Source organism: Coregonus lavaretus, assembly GCF_964263955.1.
Source record: "Coregonus lavaretus genome assembly, chromosome: 13".
In the NCBI taxonomy this organism is placed as follows: domain Eukaryota; kingdom Metazoa; phylum Chordata; class Actinopteri; order Salmoniformes; family Salmonidae; genus Coregonus; species Coregonus lavaretus.
The window spans coordinates 2,379,491-2,394,986 of NC_140000.1; the positions used below are offsets into that span (position 1 = coordinate 2,379,491).

At 42.4% G+C, this 15,496-nt stretch overlaps 1 protein-coding gene across 1 annotated transcript; it reads left to right on the forward strand.

Annotated features, from left to right (window-relative positions):
* Nucleotides 1-6,142: 6,142 nt before the first annotated feature.
* LOC311140318 (protein lifeguard 1-like) lies at nucleotides 6,143-15,418 on the forward strand. The gene is made up of 7 exons (XM_084175330.1): nucleotides 6,143-6,365; nucleotides 10,881-11,262; nucleotides 11,527-11,642; nucleotides 11,870-12,070; nucleotides 12,382-12,510; nucleotides 14,016-14,159; nucleotides 14,661-15,418. The coding sequence occupies exons 2-7, from the start codon at nucleotides 10,968-10,970 to the stop codon at nucleotides 14,808-14,810; spliced, it is 1,035 nt and encodes a 344-aa protein (XP_084031456.1). The 5' UTR covers nucleotides 6,143-6,365; nucleotides 10,881-10,967; the 3' UTR covers nucleotides 14,811-15,418.
* Nucleotides 15,419-15,496: the final 78 nt, after the last annotated feature.

Sequence of the window (15,496 nt, forward strand, 5' to 3'; positions counted from 1 at the left end):
AAATAATCTCATAACTGAAGAGAACAGTTACTTTATTATTCAAATATCATCAGTGTTGTCATCACTAAAGTACTGTTTTTTTGTTGTCATTATATCAGAAATATTTAATATTTATTCATCAGGACAAATATCTAGAATTATTATTTAAGATATGACCTCATAACCAACCTTTAAGTTTAAGTTTATCATTTTAAGCATATTTAATGTGTAGTAAATTAAATGTGTGATTTTGTACAACCTTCACAAGTGCACTCAAGTCTAATCAGGTATTTTCCCCTCAAATTTCTTAACAACGCAGATGGTCAAACCAAAAACATAGTATGGAATTATTACTTTTCACCTTTAATACTTTTGGACCTGTATTTTGAACTATGCAATTTGAACTTTTAAAAGATATTTAGTCAAATATGTTTTCTACAAATATATACAGTGGGGGGGGAAAGTATTTAGTCAGCCACCAATTGTGCAAGTTCTCCCACTTAAAAAGATGAGAGAGGCCTGTAATTTTCATCATAGGTACACGTCAACTATGACAGACAAATTGAGGAAAAAAAATCCAGAAAATCACATTGTAGGATTTTTAATGAATTTATTTGCAAATTATGGTGGAAAATAAGTATTTGGTCACCTACAAACAAGCAAGATTTCTGGCTCTCACAGACCTGTAACTTCTTCTTTAAGAGGCTCCTCTGTCTTCCACTCGTTACTGTATTAATGGCACCTGTTTGAACTTGTTATCAGTATAAAAGACACCTGTCCACAACCTCAAACAGTCACACTCCAAACTCCACTATGGCCAAGACCAAAGAGCTGTCAAAGGACACCAGAAACAAAATTGTAGACCTGCACCAGGCTGGGAAGACTGAATCTGCAATAGGTAAGCAGCTTGGTTTGAAGAAATCAACTGTGGGAGCAATTATTAGGAAATGGAAGACATACAAGACCACTGATAATCTCCCTCGATCTGGGGCTCCACGCAAGATCTCACCCCGTGGGGTCAAAATTATCACAAGAACGGTGAGCAAAAATCCCAGAACCACACGGGGGGACCTAGTGAATGACCTGCAGAGAGCTGGGACCAAAGTAACAAAGCCTACCATCAGTAACACACTACGCCGCCAGGGACTCAAATCCTGCAGTGCCAGACGTGTCCCCCTGCTTAAGCCAGTACATGTCCAGGCCCGTCTGAAGTTTGCTAGAGTGCATTTGGATGATCCAGAAGAGGATTTGGAGAATGTCATATGGTCAGATGAAACCAAAATATAACTTTTTGGTAAAAACTCAACTCGTCGGGTTTGGAGGACAAAGAATGCTGAGTTGCATCCAAAGAACACCATACCTACTGTGAAGCATGGGGGTGGAAACATCATGCTTTGGGGCTGTTTTTCTGCAAAGGGACCAGGACGACTGATCCGTGTAAAGGAAAGAATGAATGGGGCCATGTATCGTGAGATTTTGAGTGAAAACCTCCTTCCATCAGCAAGGGCTTGAAGATGAAATGTGGCTGGGTCTTTCAGCATGACAATGATCCCAAACACACCGCCCGGGCAACGAAGGAGTGGCTTCGTAAGAAGCATTTCAAGGTCCTGGAGTGGCCTAGCCAGTCTCCAGATCTCAACCCCATAGAAAATCTTTGGAGGGAGTTGAAAGTCCGTGTTGCCCAGCGACAGCCCCAAAACATCACTGCTCTAGAGGAGATCTGCATGGAGGAATGGGCCAAAATACCAGCAACAGTGTGTGAAAACCTTGTGAAGACTTACAGAAAACGTTTGACCTGTGTCATTGCCAACAAAGGGTATATAACAAAGTATTGAGAAACTTTTGTTATTGACCAATTTGTCTGTCATAGTTGACGTGTACCTATGATGAAAATTATAGGCCTCTCTCATCTTTTTAAGTGGGAGAACTTGCACAATTGGTGGCTGACTAAATACTTTTCCCCCCCACTGTATAATAATGTTACTATAATAATGTTTGTACCTATGCAAAACAGTGACCTAGAGGAGTGATGTTAGCTGTCTGTCCTGTGTTACTATGGGGTCAGATCAGATCCAGTGGGGTCAGATCAGATCCAGTGGGGTCAGATCCAGTGGGGTCAGATCAGATCCAGTGGGGTCAGATCAGAAGAGAACAGCTACTGGCCTGAAGCTGAAGTTGGTGGACAGCTTTTCTCAACGTGCCTTCAAATATTGGTATTTGGAAAATATTTATTTAGGTAGCTTTTAATTAGAAAATACCGTTTTGCACCCTTTAGTTAGTATCAGGGAGTAGGACTGTATTGAATAAATAATGTGTGTTCATGTTATATTAGTTTCATGTTCACCTGAGTTATTCAAATTGTAATTGTGAGGTATTTACTGTAGCTACAATGATCATTTGGATTTGTATAAAAACAAAATATAATGGCATGAAGTATACCTTTTCTATATCTATACAACTATTTTCTTGTTATTTTGTAGATATCTTTATCTTTCTAATGTGTTTGGACAATGAAAGAGAGATGTTACAGCAGAAACTATTAGCAAAACATTATAATACTTTATATCCTAAATAACGCAGTTCTTTTTTTTTTTCATAGCTGTGATTTTGTTATTAACTTTGTGAGATTTACTCTTTTACAATGTTGGGAACTTTTTATACTTGAACTGTTTCATACAAAGGAATATGTTAACAAACGCTATATCTTTTTAATAAGAGTACTTTGAATGTCACTGGACATAAACTATCAAGTCTCTCAGAGATTCCAGTACAATATTCTGTTAATCTTGCCTTTTGAAATGTGCTGTTCTGCAAATAAAATCATTCATTTAATTAGATTAAATAAACAACCTTTTAGCTACTTATATTCGTATTGTCGTTTTTACATAATTACACAACTGACAGAAAGCAGTTCACTGTAAATCAACCAAGTCTCACCTACTGGGGCACATCTTTCTGTCAAACACAATCAACACCTCATCAGTATGATCTCTTATTTAGAAGAAACCTTGCCTTGCCTTATCATGGGTAACATATTGGAGTTGCAAGGTAGGTAGGTCATACAATTTACATAGATTAAGTCCAATGACATGTGAATGACACAGTCGGGTGAGAGACTCTTTAGAGGGAAACAGCTATGCACTGATCCAGTCAGCCTATGCGTCCCAAATGGCACCCTATTCCCTATATAGTGCACTACTTTTGACCAGAGCCCTATGGGCCCTGGTCCAAAGTAGTGCACTGTATAGGATATAGGGTGCCATTTGGGAAGCACCCAATGTTATAGAGTTTGGACACAGCTGAAGATGGGGACAGGTGGGAAAATACGTTAACTTCCAAAGAACGTACCAACTGTAGGAAATACTACTCTGCTCTTAACCATCAGACCATCTCTGGCTACGTGTGTCAGGTCTGAACAATGGTGAACTGTAGTCTCTTCCAAAATGTTTCTCTTCAAAGATTATTCTAAGACTCAATTCTAAATGTAACTTAAATGAATTCAGGTGAGTCAGTGTCTAGTTCATTTCTATGTGGAATTCGAATGTATTAGTTTGCCAGTTTGGTTGCTGTCCATGGTGCTATAGTACCGTGCTGTTCATGACACTGCTGCTTAGGTGAGATATGATTGGCCAGACAATCAAAACAAACTAAAACAAGGAAGAGGAAGCTGAACTAGACGTCTTGTATTATTACTTCACTGGAAAATCGGAAGAAAAAATAAACTAGGTTGGTGTGCTCTAGTCTAAACATTAGCTCTCCAACTTGAGAGATTCTGAGTCTTGTTGATTACATGATCCTCCTCTCTCTTGTTAATAATGTAGATCACCTCTGAAACATGAACCTGCTAAGTTCCTAGAATTGTAAGTATATGAACTCTCTCCCCTGCTGTGTGCGTCCCAAACTGCACCCTACAGTATTCCCTATATAGGTCCCTGGTTAAAAGGGAAAAGGGAAAAGGGTGCCATTTGGGACACTAGCCTGATTCCTCAACCCTTCCTAGAAGAGTCCTTGGTCTCCCAACTTGCAGCCACAAGTCTCTCTGACAGCCTCAACTCTCAACTGAGTATTTCATCAAAACATATCAGTTCACCAATGTAAAATACATACCACATCATCATTACCATATCCTGATGATAAACATTCAAGCTTCAATTCTATTAACACAAATCTACATAATGAAGTACACTTTACTGTATACAGAAACACTTTTTAATGGGGCTTTGATTGCATTCATGGTATTGAATCCTATGAGATAGTTGATTGGTTGTGCGGTGTTCCAACATGACATACCCTGCTGTGGTCAGTCAGGAAGAGCATCCAAAGGTTAGTGGTGTGTGTGTGTGTGTGTGTGTGTGTGTGTGTGTGTGAGTGCGTGCGTGTGTGTGTGTGGATAGCAACCAGACAGGAACAGATGAGGCTGCAAAACCTGCGATGTGACCAGTCAGACAGACAGAGAGGATCCTGGGAACTCTCTTTCCCCAGTTTCCACCTGTTTGGAATCCTTTTGAATTCCAGGCAAACAGGAACTTCAATATGGGAGTACAGTTGATAGAGTTTAGCTAAGACCACTTATGGCCACGTAAGCTTTACCATTCATCTGACAGTTTCAGTGGAATAAAGGACATGGTATGTAGTGTTCTATCTGCATTTAAGAGTTACAATACGATACATACATTACTGTTCATTTTCATGGAGATACATTTTGTGAGGCCAAGAGTTGGTCACGCTTGTCCCCATTTTACAACAGCTGAACCCTATTAGGCAGACAGACAGCTGCAGAATGTCACCTGTCAGGCCTCAGTGTCTGAGTGTGTGCAGGCACGGTGGGGACAGGTGGTGGCCTACAGGTCCTTCTCAGTGGAAGGAGCATAGTATAGACAGAGGACTCCTCTTTATATCTGTGCCATATTAGTGTCTGTGGCAGCATGGGCAGCACCAATGAGGCTACAACCCATAGGAATCCCCACCCAGTTGACTACTTTGACTACTTTAAAATGGTGGAAGCATGGTGGAAGCCCTCAATGGTGCTGCCCATTCTAACGCTGCCTTCTGTCCACTAAAGGCCTCTATCATTCTCTATGGGAAGGAGGAACAACAAAAGCCCTCTTGTGTTTCGTAAACAAGACCCTTGAAAGTGTCTCCATTTCTCCCTTCTGATCAATGTGAGAAAGAGTTAGACTAGTTCAGTGTCCTTCAATTAGACTAAATGCTAAGCTGGTGGTCAGTTCATTGAATCAGGTGTGTTAATACTGGGCTAGAACAATCAAGCCTGCACCCTGACGCCAAGACTGGGATTGATTGAAGAACACAGAGTTGTAGTTGATTGGAGAACACAGAGTTGTAGGCGAGAGAGCTGAGGTCTGTGTGTGTGTGTGTGTTCAGATGTGACATGCTAGTGGACTTTTGGCTCACTTTTACTTAAAAAATAAAAAATACTTAACAAGGCACTATAATTTATTAATCCTCATTAATAAACAAAAAACGTATTACTGAAAGTACTTGTTGTTAAAGGCCCAGTGCAGTCAAAAACGCGATTTTCCTGTGTTGGAATAATACTGTGAAATTGTGAAAATAATGATAATACTCTTTTAGTGTAAGAGCTGATTGAAAAGACGGCCTGATATTTCAGCCTGTTGTGTTGGAATGGAATTTTGGCCTGCCTGGTGACATCACCAGGTGGTAAATTAGTTAATAGAACAATAAGGAGAGTTCCAAACCTCTCTGCCAAAAACAGCTAGTTTTAATTTCCCTGCTACCCACTCAGACCATTCCCAGACAGTCCTAGCAAAATTCTTGCTTGAGAAATTGCTCTTTGCTAAGAAGCTATTTGTGTTTCTTTTTGACCATTTTAATTGAAAACAATCACAGTAAGGTACTTAATTGTTACCCATAAATTATTTCATATTGAAAAACGGCTGCATTGGACCTTTAACGTTCGATATCAAGATATATTATTTACTCAACAAAATTACGTTTCGTTTTCGGCAGGCTATATTTGTTCCGCTAAGTCCTGTGTTACATATTTAATTTCCAAAACGTCATGCGCTCCCCTTGAGGCACGTCATTTGGCCCTGCTGTCGCCAGATGGCGCTATTACACATTGTCTTTTGTCATTGGCACGGAAGGAGTAATAGCGCCATCTGGCGGCAGCAGGGCCAACAGTGGGCCACAGTTCATCCGAGAAATGACGTGCCTCAAGGGGAGCGCATGACGTTTTGGAAATTAAATATGTAACACAGGACTTAGCGGAACAAATATAGCCTGCCGAAAACGAAACGTAATTGTCTTCTTTCCTTTAAAGCTGTTCAGGTGACTATCTTTCAAACTGGGAGCGACTTGGTAAACGCTTACGGAAAACTTGCAAACTTCACCCGCGGACAATTCCGGTATGTGAGTCTGAGTTGTTTGTTCTAACTGTTGCAGTGGGATTTTCACATAATGAGTAGTTTTTATTTTATTTTTTAAACAGCCTGTTATAGTTTTTCCACTTATACAAAACAACGACGGTTGTCTATGGCGCAGTAATAGTTATTCACAGACGTAGAGTCGGCTAAACTGATCCTAGATCTGAGCTCATGAATCTTGTTACAGTAGCCCACTGCCAGTGACTGTTATTCTTGGGGGAAGGGTGCAATTGCGGCCCGCAATTCGGGGCGTTCCTGCATCTGCAGGACTCTCTCTTTATACACTATATATACAAAAGTATGTGGACACCCCTTTGCATGGCTGTGTGCTCAATTTTATACACCTGTCAGCAACAGGCATAGACAAACATTGGCAGTAGAATGGCCTTACTGAAGAGCTCAGTGACTTCCAAAGTGGCACATCATAGGATGCCACCTTTCCAACAAGTAAGTTGGTCAAATTTCTACCCTGCTAGAGCTGCCCCGGTCAACTGTGAGTGCTGTTATCGTGAAGTGAAAACATCTAGGAGCAACAACGGCTCAGCCGCGAAGTGGAAGGCCACACAAGCTCACAGAACGGGACCGCCGAGTGCTGAAGCGCGTAAAAATCGTCTGTCCTCGGTGGCAACACTCACTACAGACTTCCAAACTGCCTCTGGAAGCAGCAACGTCAGCAGAATAACTGTTCCTCGGGAGCTTCATGAAGTGGGTTTCCATGGCCGAGCAGCCGCACACAAGCCTAAGATCATCATGCGCAATGCAAAGCGTCGGCTAGAGTGGTGTAAAGCTCGCCGCCGTCGGAGATCTGGAGCAGTGGAAACGCATTCTCTGAAGTGATGAATCACACTTCACCATCTGGCAGTCCGACGGACGAATCTGGGTTAGGCGGATGCCAGGAGAACACTACCTGCCCGAATGCATAGTGCCAACTGGGTATTATTATTATTATTATTTATTATAAAGTTTGGTGGAGGAATAGTGGTCTGGGGCTGTTTCATGGTTTGGGCTAGGCCCCTTAGTTCCAGTGAAGGGAAGTCTTAACACTACAGCATAAAATGACATTCTAGACATTGCCAGACCTCACTAATGCTTGTGGATGTGAATGGAAGCAAGGCCCTGCAGCAATGTTCCAACATCTACTGGAAAGCCTTCCCAGAAGAGTGGAGGCTGTTATAGCAGCAAAGGGGGACCAACTCCATATTAATGCCCATGATTTTGGAATGAGATGTCCGACGAGCAGGTGTCCACATACTTTTGGTAATGTAGTGTACTTCTAATGGTCAATTTTTAAGAAGGACTCCGGGACAGAGGCGGGGTGCTCCAGTACAGTAAGTGGTGGTAACGCACCATAACGTTGTATGCCAACCGTTGATAAACCCCACAGAAGAAGAGGCGGGGGCGATAACGCCGGTAGCTAGCTAGCTAGGCGAACGGTAGACAGTGTCAGTGTCCTTCGCCCTCGCCTGTCGGTGACTGTTTTCCCACAGTGCTGTTAACGACGGCGAGGGCAGGCGTTAGCGAAGCCTAAGGACACTGGGTACTAGCTAGTTAGCTAGATAGGTATGACTCCGGTACACGTCAGGCGGGATTGGTAGCTAGCTAGCTAACGATAGCTAGGACTCTGGTACACAGCAGGCGGGGGGCGACACCGGTAGCTAGTGATGATACTTTATAATCCCGGAGCTCCGAGCCATGCGTCAAAATCGCTAAGCAGCTAACTTCGAAGCAGTGTGTCGAAGCATGTATCACTTTATCAGAAGTACGTCATCATCAATGACGTCCGAAGCTTCGTTTGATCATGTGCTTTTTCAAACCGTGTGTTGCAAAATGCGAGATCCCACTGATTAGTCGTTGTTGCGGCGCTTTCTTCTATTCTAAGCTGCATTCAAACACTGACCTCTACAGGACACCGTACTTACAAATATAGTTAGGATTTTGTACAAAAAGTTTAACCTGACTGGTAGTTTAGCAGGTAGAGTATGGAACATTCAGGGCCGTGAGGGTCTGGGGTCGAAACCCGTTGAAGGAACACTATTAAGAAAAATATATATGTGAAAACACACTTTCTGCACAGTTCAAATAATTTGTTTTATTTAGTATAATATACGTTTCTGTCTTAAGCATCCTAAATAATGCCATAGATTCCGTTTTTGAAAATAGTAATTTTGAAGGCAAAAAAGGGAAGCATGATGTGAACGTGGTATTCCAACGGATTATAGGCTACTAAACCAACGATTTACTGCTGCACCACGGAGATTTGCTGAAAACAGTGGAGAAAAAAACGTTTCTGATAATCATACCGCTATTTATTGCTGAACAGCAGATGTTACTAATGTGCATTGTGAACAGATAATGAAGCTCCCAGTAATGAACCCTTTTTCTGCACAATTTGGTGAAAGTGGCGAAGCCTTCAGAAAGCCTTGATTTCCCATCACCACTGGTAGCTAGCTGGTTAGGATACCGGCACAGATGGAACCAGGGTTGCCAGGTATAGCTAAAATGTATAGTCCAATGACCTCTGAAAACCCGCCCACATGGCCTGAAAACTAGCCCTCCCAAGAAATTTCAGCATGAGAGGAGTTGCCACATTTATCCAATAAACCCTTTTCCCATAAAGTTACCATGGCTTTCAACCAATCAGCATTCAGGGCTCAAACCACCCAGTTTATAATTGTAAATAAATCCTGTTTGCGCATGTGCATAACTATAGATAAATCCGACAGAAGAGTTTGAGTGATGAATATTGGACAGAGGATCTCAATCTCTGTGCATTAAACACTTGGACGAACTTCAAAAAATGAATGTTGGGCAATTTTCTGGCAAATGTGCAGTTACTAGGTGCCAGATGTTAAGACTACAAACCGTTATAAATGGCCAATTTGCGAGATTGACTTGTTATTTCAAGAACTGAGCATGAGTAAAACCCTTCGCTTGATACGGTTTTCCATAAGAAAGTCGACATTAGAATGCAGTTTACTTTAAACCACCTCTGAGCGAATTTATCTGAAGAGCTCTATTGCGCCTAAAGTCGTTTTCCAATGCTTTGTCGCCGTTATATCAGTTCTAGCGCGTTAATGTTTTATGGAAAAAGGGTGCCTCCATAATGACCAATCTAAATAGCCTACCTACAACTATGATTAATTTCCCCCATTGGAAACGACAGGCTCTGGTCTATTTTGGGTTACTTATCACAATATTTGATACCGGCAGACAGTGTCCTTCGCCCCAGAAAAATTCTGATAATACTTTTATTTCCCTTTTGACCCACATTTTAATCGCATAGACAATCAGGGGAAATCCAGAATATCAAGTGTCACACAAGCATGAAGATGGCGTGCTCGAGGGGGGCCGTTTATGCAGGAACCAATGGAATGCTCGCATGGGAGGCGTTCCTGCAGATGCAGAAATGCCTATATGTATGAACGCCCCGAATTGCGGGCCCCAATTACACACTATTAGAGAATTATTGGGAACAGTCTAAATAAGAGCGGGACAGGGAGGGATACTTCAAAGTAGTACCACTGCCCCCGCTCGCTTCCCGTAACCATACTTCATTTTTAGTTACTGATCAACAGTAACTTTATTTTCGTTTATATAATTTTGAGCTCTTCCATTGCAATGAATAACACAATGCTGTTTGTTTATAATCATTGTTCTAATCTAGATAGTTTGCTGAATCATGGCTCTCTCACAGTTATCACAGGGTGGTTAGGGTATCCCCTGCCCCAGTATCTGTACGTTAGAGATGCCTCTGAACTCAGATTCAAACTCCCATTAGACAGCTCTGCAAGCGAGTTTACCAAATAGGGAGTTTCGCTGGGCAGCAATCTTCATTTACTCCCGTTACGGCCTGTATGTACTTCCAAAAAAGGTCTAAATAAAAATACAAGCAAGCGAAAAAAATATTTTTCAGCACCTCCAATGTATTGAGCTGTTGTAGACTTTCTGTGCGTGGCAGTATGAGTGCCGAATATGCATATTTTTTTGTTTGCTTGTACATTTTTATTTAGACCTTTTTTGGAAGTACATACCGGCCGTAATGGGAGTAAATTAACGTAGTTGCTGAGCGACACTCCATATTTGGTGAGTAACGAACGTATTTTGACATAATGCTTGCAGAGCTGTCTAATGGGAGTTTGAATCTGAGCTTCCTGGGCGTTAGAGAGGAGACCCATCATACTCATTGTCGACATCTCTAATGCACAGATACTGGGGTAGGTATCCCCTAGGGATACCAGGATGGACTTTGACCTCCTTTAAAACCCCTTTTTAGATTATATTATGTACTCCTAAGACCTTTACCATCCTAACCTAGTAGGATACCTACTAGGATCCTAACTACCTAGCCGACTAGGTGAAAAATCTGTCCATGTGCCCTTGAGCAAGGCACTTAACCCTAATTGCTCCTGTAAATCGCTCTGGATGAGAACTTCTGCTAAATGACTGAAGTGTCAAATGTAACATTTGTTATTTGTCATCCTGTGTCTCTGTCTCTAGTGCCCTGTTTCAGACAAGATCAACACTTGTCCAGACAAGATCAACACTTCTTGAACCCCTCTCCTAGTGAGATAAACAGACCTAGTGATGTCCCAACCTGACAGGAATATCTATTCTCCATTGGAGGGGGGCGTCCAGCCCCCAAATGTAGTCTTTGGGCAGCCAAGCCCCCCAGGATATGAGATGACCTTACCCAACACACAGGGGATGCCTAACTCATTTGGGGGGCCAGGGCCTGCTCCAGGGGGGATGCCCTTCCCCTCGCCTGGGGCATTTGGTCAGCCTATGTACTTCCAGGGTCAGGGGAACCCAGGATATGGCACAGCACCTTACGCTCCCATGCCTGGGGCCTACGGTCAGGGCTTTGACAACCCAAATCATGGTGAGTACTTCAGTATCATTCAGAAGTAATGTGGTGATGGGAATCAAGTTTCAAGTTTTAAAGGAATAGTTCACTCAAACTATCTTTTAGTATTTTACTCATTTGTCCACAAAATTATGCGTGACAGCAGTGCCATTTTCAAGGTGGAGCACTTTCAGTACGGAGCAAAAACTATGTGATTTATCATTCATTAAAAGATAGAAAGGGGCATTTTGAAGTATGTGTGGTCTGATGTGCATTGAGTCTATCTGTCTTTTCTCCCAGACCCAAACACTGATTACAACAGCGATGATCAACCCCTTGCCTATTGTGACAACAGTGCCTTCTCTCTTGGCTCTGGGCTGGACGACAAGACCATACGGCGAGCCTTTATCCGGAAAGTAAGGGACCACAGGGATGCCAAGAGGCTCCAAATCAGGACCTCAAGCAAACTTGAACTAAAGATAAAAGATAAACTTAAGATAAAATGGTTGTACATGCATCTGTATAGCCATCATAACAATCAAACAAAATGGCCTAAAACCATTTTTAAAGAACAATCCCCGAAGTCTATTATAGAACTGTATGGATCCTATATCTAATAGTCTGTCTCCTTGTCCACATACAGGTCTTCATGGTGTTGACCGTCCAGCTGATGGTAACATTCTCCTTTGTGGCTCTCTTCACCTTTGTGGGGGGAATCAAAGTGTTCGTCCAGGCCAACCCATGGACGTACTGGGTGTCCTATGGCATCTTCTTCGTCTCTCTCATCACCATCAGCTGCTGCGGAGAGTTTCGCCGCAAACATCCATGGAACCTGATTGCACTAGTAAGTTAATAAGACCTGTCTCGTTTAAATGGCTGTCATTCCTATAACATAATGATATACTTTATGGGCCAGTTTTCCAAACTCGGATTAAGCCTATACCTGGAATAAAAAGCACGCTCAATGATCAATAGTATTCGTAGCTATACTTTATGGGCCGGTTCTGTATATTTATCAAATTGAAGAAAAATAAAATCATGTCTTATTCACTATAAGCCTGTGTTGATATGTGCACTTCCACATAAACAGTTGTATAAGTATTGTTGAAGTTCTAAAAGAGGTTGTATCACTCTCCTTGCCTCTCGTGTTTCCAGTCCATCCTGACCCTGGCTATGTCCTACATGGTGGGGATGATAGCTAGTTTCTACGACACTGACTCAGTCATCATGGCCGTGGGCATCACTGCTGTTGTCTGCTTCACCGTGGTCATCTTCTCTCTCCAGGTCTGTATCCATCTGGACATCCCTCCCTCCTTCTGTCTGTCTCTGTCTCGCTCTGTTTCTCTATCTCTGTCTGTCTCGCTCTGTCTGTCTGTCTGTCTGTCTGTCTGTCTGTCTGTCTCGCTCTGTTTCTCTATCTCTGTCTGTCTGTCTGTCTCGCTCTGTCTCGCTCTGTCTCGCTCTGTCTCGCTCTGTCTCGCTCTGTCTCGCTCTGTCTGTCTGTCTGTCTCGCTCTGTCTCTCTCTGTCTGTCTGTCTGTCTGTCTGTCTGTCTGTCTGTCTGTCTGTCTGTCTGTCTGTCTGTCTGTCTGTCTGTCTGTCTGTCTGTCTGTCTGTCTGTCTGTCTGTCTGTCTGTCTGTCTGTCTGTCTGTCTCTCTCTCTCTCTCTCTCTCTCTCTCTCTCTCTCTCTCTCTCTCTCTCTCTCTCTCTCTCTCTCTCTCTCTCTCTCTCTCTCTCTCTCTCTCTCTCTCTCTCTCTCTCTCTCTCTCTCTCTCTCTCTCTCTCTCTCTCTCTCTCTCTTCGCACAGTTCAACATGTCATAGGGTTATCAGGGTTGGGGTGTATTCCATCTATATTCCAGTCAATGCCGCAATTAAAGGTAGACTCAGCGAAATGACGTTGCCACAAGTGAGATGCAAGACTTTGCTCCCACACAGTCACACACCGTATCTGTGCATTGGCATGGGTTCACGTCATATCGCTGAGTCTACCTTTAAACAGCATTGCTATGGAATCAAATTGAACTGGAATTGACCCTGCCATCATATATACTGGCTCTACCCTATTCAATGAAGCTAGTGATGATACTGACCCTACTCTGTTCAGTGATGATACTGACCCTACCCTGTTCAGTGATGATACTGACCCTACCCTGTTCAGTGACGATACTGACCCTACCCTGTTCAGTGATGATACTGACCCTACCCTGTTCAGTGATGATACTGACCCTACCCTGTTCAGTGATGATACTGACCCTACCCTGTTCAGTGATGATACTGACCCTACCCTGTTCAGTGACGATACTGACCCTACCCTGTTCAGTAATGGTACTGACCCTACCCTGTTCAGTGATGATACTGACCCTACCCTGTTCAGTGATGATACTGACCCTACCCTGTTCAGTAATGGTACTGACCCTACTCTGTTCAGTAATGGTACTGACCCTACTCTGTTCAGTGATGATACTGACCCTACCCTGTTCAGTAATGGTACTGACCCTACCCTGTTCAGTGATGATACTGACCCTACCCTGTTCAGTAATGGTACTGACCCTACTCTGTTCAGTGATGATACTGACCCTACCCTGTTCAGTGATGATACTGACCCTACCCTGTTCAGTAATGGTACTGACCCTACTCTGTTCAGTAATGGTACTGACCCTACTCTGCTAGGTGAGGCTAGTGATATTATTATTGATTGATAGGAAATGAGTCACCTCATTGGCTAATAACTAATATGTCCCTTTGACCTTTGGCCTTCATCCTGACCCGACCTCTGACCCCATACAGACCAAGTATGACTTCACTTCCTGTCACGGTGTGCTGTTGGTCTGTCTGATTGTCCTGGTTCTCTTCGGCTTCCTCTGCATCTTCATCCGCAACAAGATCCTGGAACTGGTCTACGCCTCGTTGGGCGCTCTACTCTTCACATGCGTAAGTCCTTGCCACAAATGCCAACCTATTTCCTTTATAGTGCACTACTTTTGACCATAGTACTGCACTGTTTAGGGAATGGTGACATTAGGGACGCATACTAAAATCTCTTTGGCAATGATCTTGATTATCACAGGTGGTGTCTCTTTTCCTGTAGAAACTATACTGGTGGTAGTAGTAGTACAACTATTTAAGTATTCATGCAAGTGTTTTGATGGATGGGTCCTGGTCAAAGTAGTGCACTATATAGGGAACAGGATGCCATTTGGGACACAGTCTTAGTCATTATTTTGCATGTGTTGATCTGTCAGACCAAATCAAGACCATATCTTACTAGACATATTTACATTTACATTTCAGTCATTTAGCAGACGCTCTTATCCAGAGCGACTTACAGTTAGTGCATACATTTTCATACTATCTTGCTAAATAGAATGAGTAGAATGCTAATTCTAATTGTGACAATAGAATGATCATTGTTTTGAATGTGATTGATTCCAGTTCTTGGCTGTGGACACTCAGCTGCTGCTAGGCAACAAGGAGAAGGCCCTGAGTCCAGAGGACTATGTTTTTGCTGCTCTCACCCTGTACACTGACATCATCAACATCTTCCTCTACATCCTGTCTATCGTTGGAAGATCACGGAACTGAGCGCTTCCTCTAAAGGAACCATTGAAGGATGAAGGAGTCTTTTACGGGAGTTACTTAAATGTTCCCATATGTAGGACAACACCTGCTACACATTGTTTTATGCGCCAATGTCTAATTTTAACTCTGCTGTCGCCTGTCGTTCTAAATGTGGTTCCCTGTGCTTTAGAGCCGTGGTTCCCAAACTGACTGAGATTGGGAAACCCTGATTTAGCAGATGCAACCTATTTTGCTATTGTGTTACTATTTTTCTTTGCTAATTTTCTTATTTTTTAACTCTGCATTGTTGGGAAAGGACTCGTAAGTAAGCATTTCACGGTAAAGTCTACACCTGTGTATTCGGCGCATGTGACATAACGTTTGATTTGACTTATTCAATTCTTTCAATTTAGGTAATAAACAACCACATATCACAGTCATAGCAAGTACCTCTTATTGATAATACTCCCTCATGTTAATTGTGCTCAGTTTTACTACAATCCAGACTGGTTTAAATTGTGTAGTGTGAATAATTAATATTTGGATTCAATTTGTTTTGTGATATTTCTGATGTTTGTGAGTCTTTGCAGCTGTATTTGTTGATAGTTATTCAATTAAAAACTGAATTGTAATCTCGTCGTTTTTTTGTATCAGTGCTGGCGATTACTGGATGCTGCTAAATTGTTTCTAATAGTATATGAATCATGATT

Coding starts and splice junctions, on each gene's coding strand:
- LOC311140318 (XM_084175330.1), top strand. CDS start 10,968: ATGTCCCAACCTGACAGGAATATCTATTCTCCATTGGAGGGGGGCGTC. Junction 11,643..11,869: donor GGCGAGCCTTTATCCGGAAA/GTAAGGGACCAC, acceptor GTCCACATACAG/GTCTTCATGGTGTTGACCGT. Junction 12,071..12,381: donor CATGGAACCTGATTGCACTA/GTAAGTTAATAA, acceptor TCGTGTTTCCAG/TCCATCCTGACCCTGGCTAT.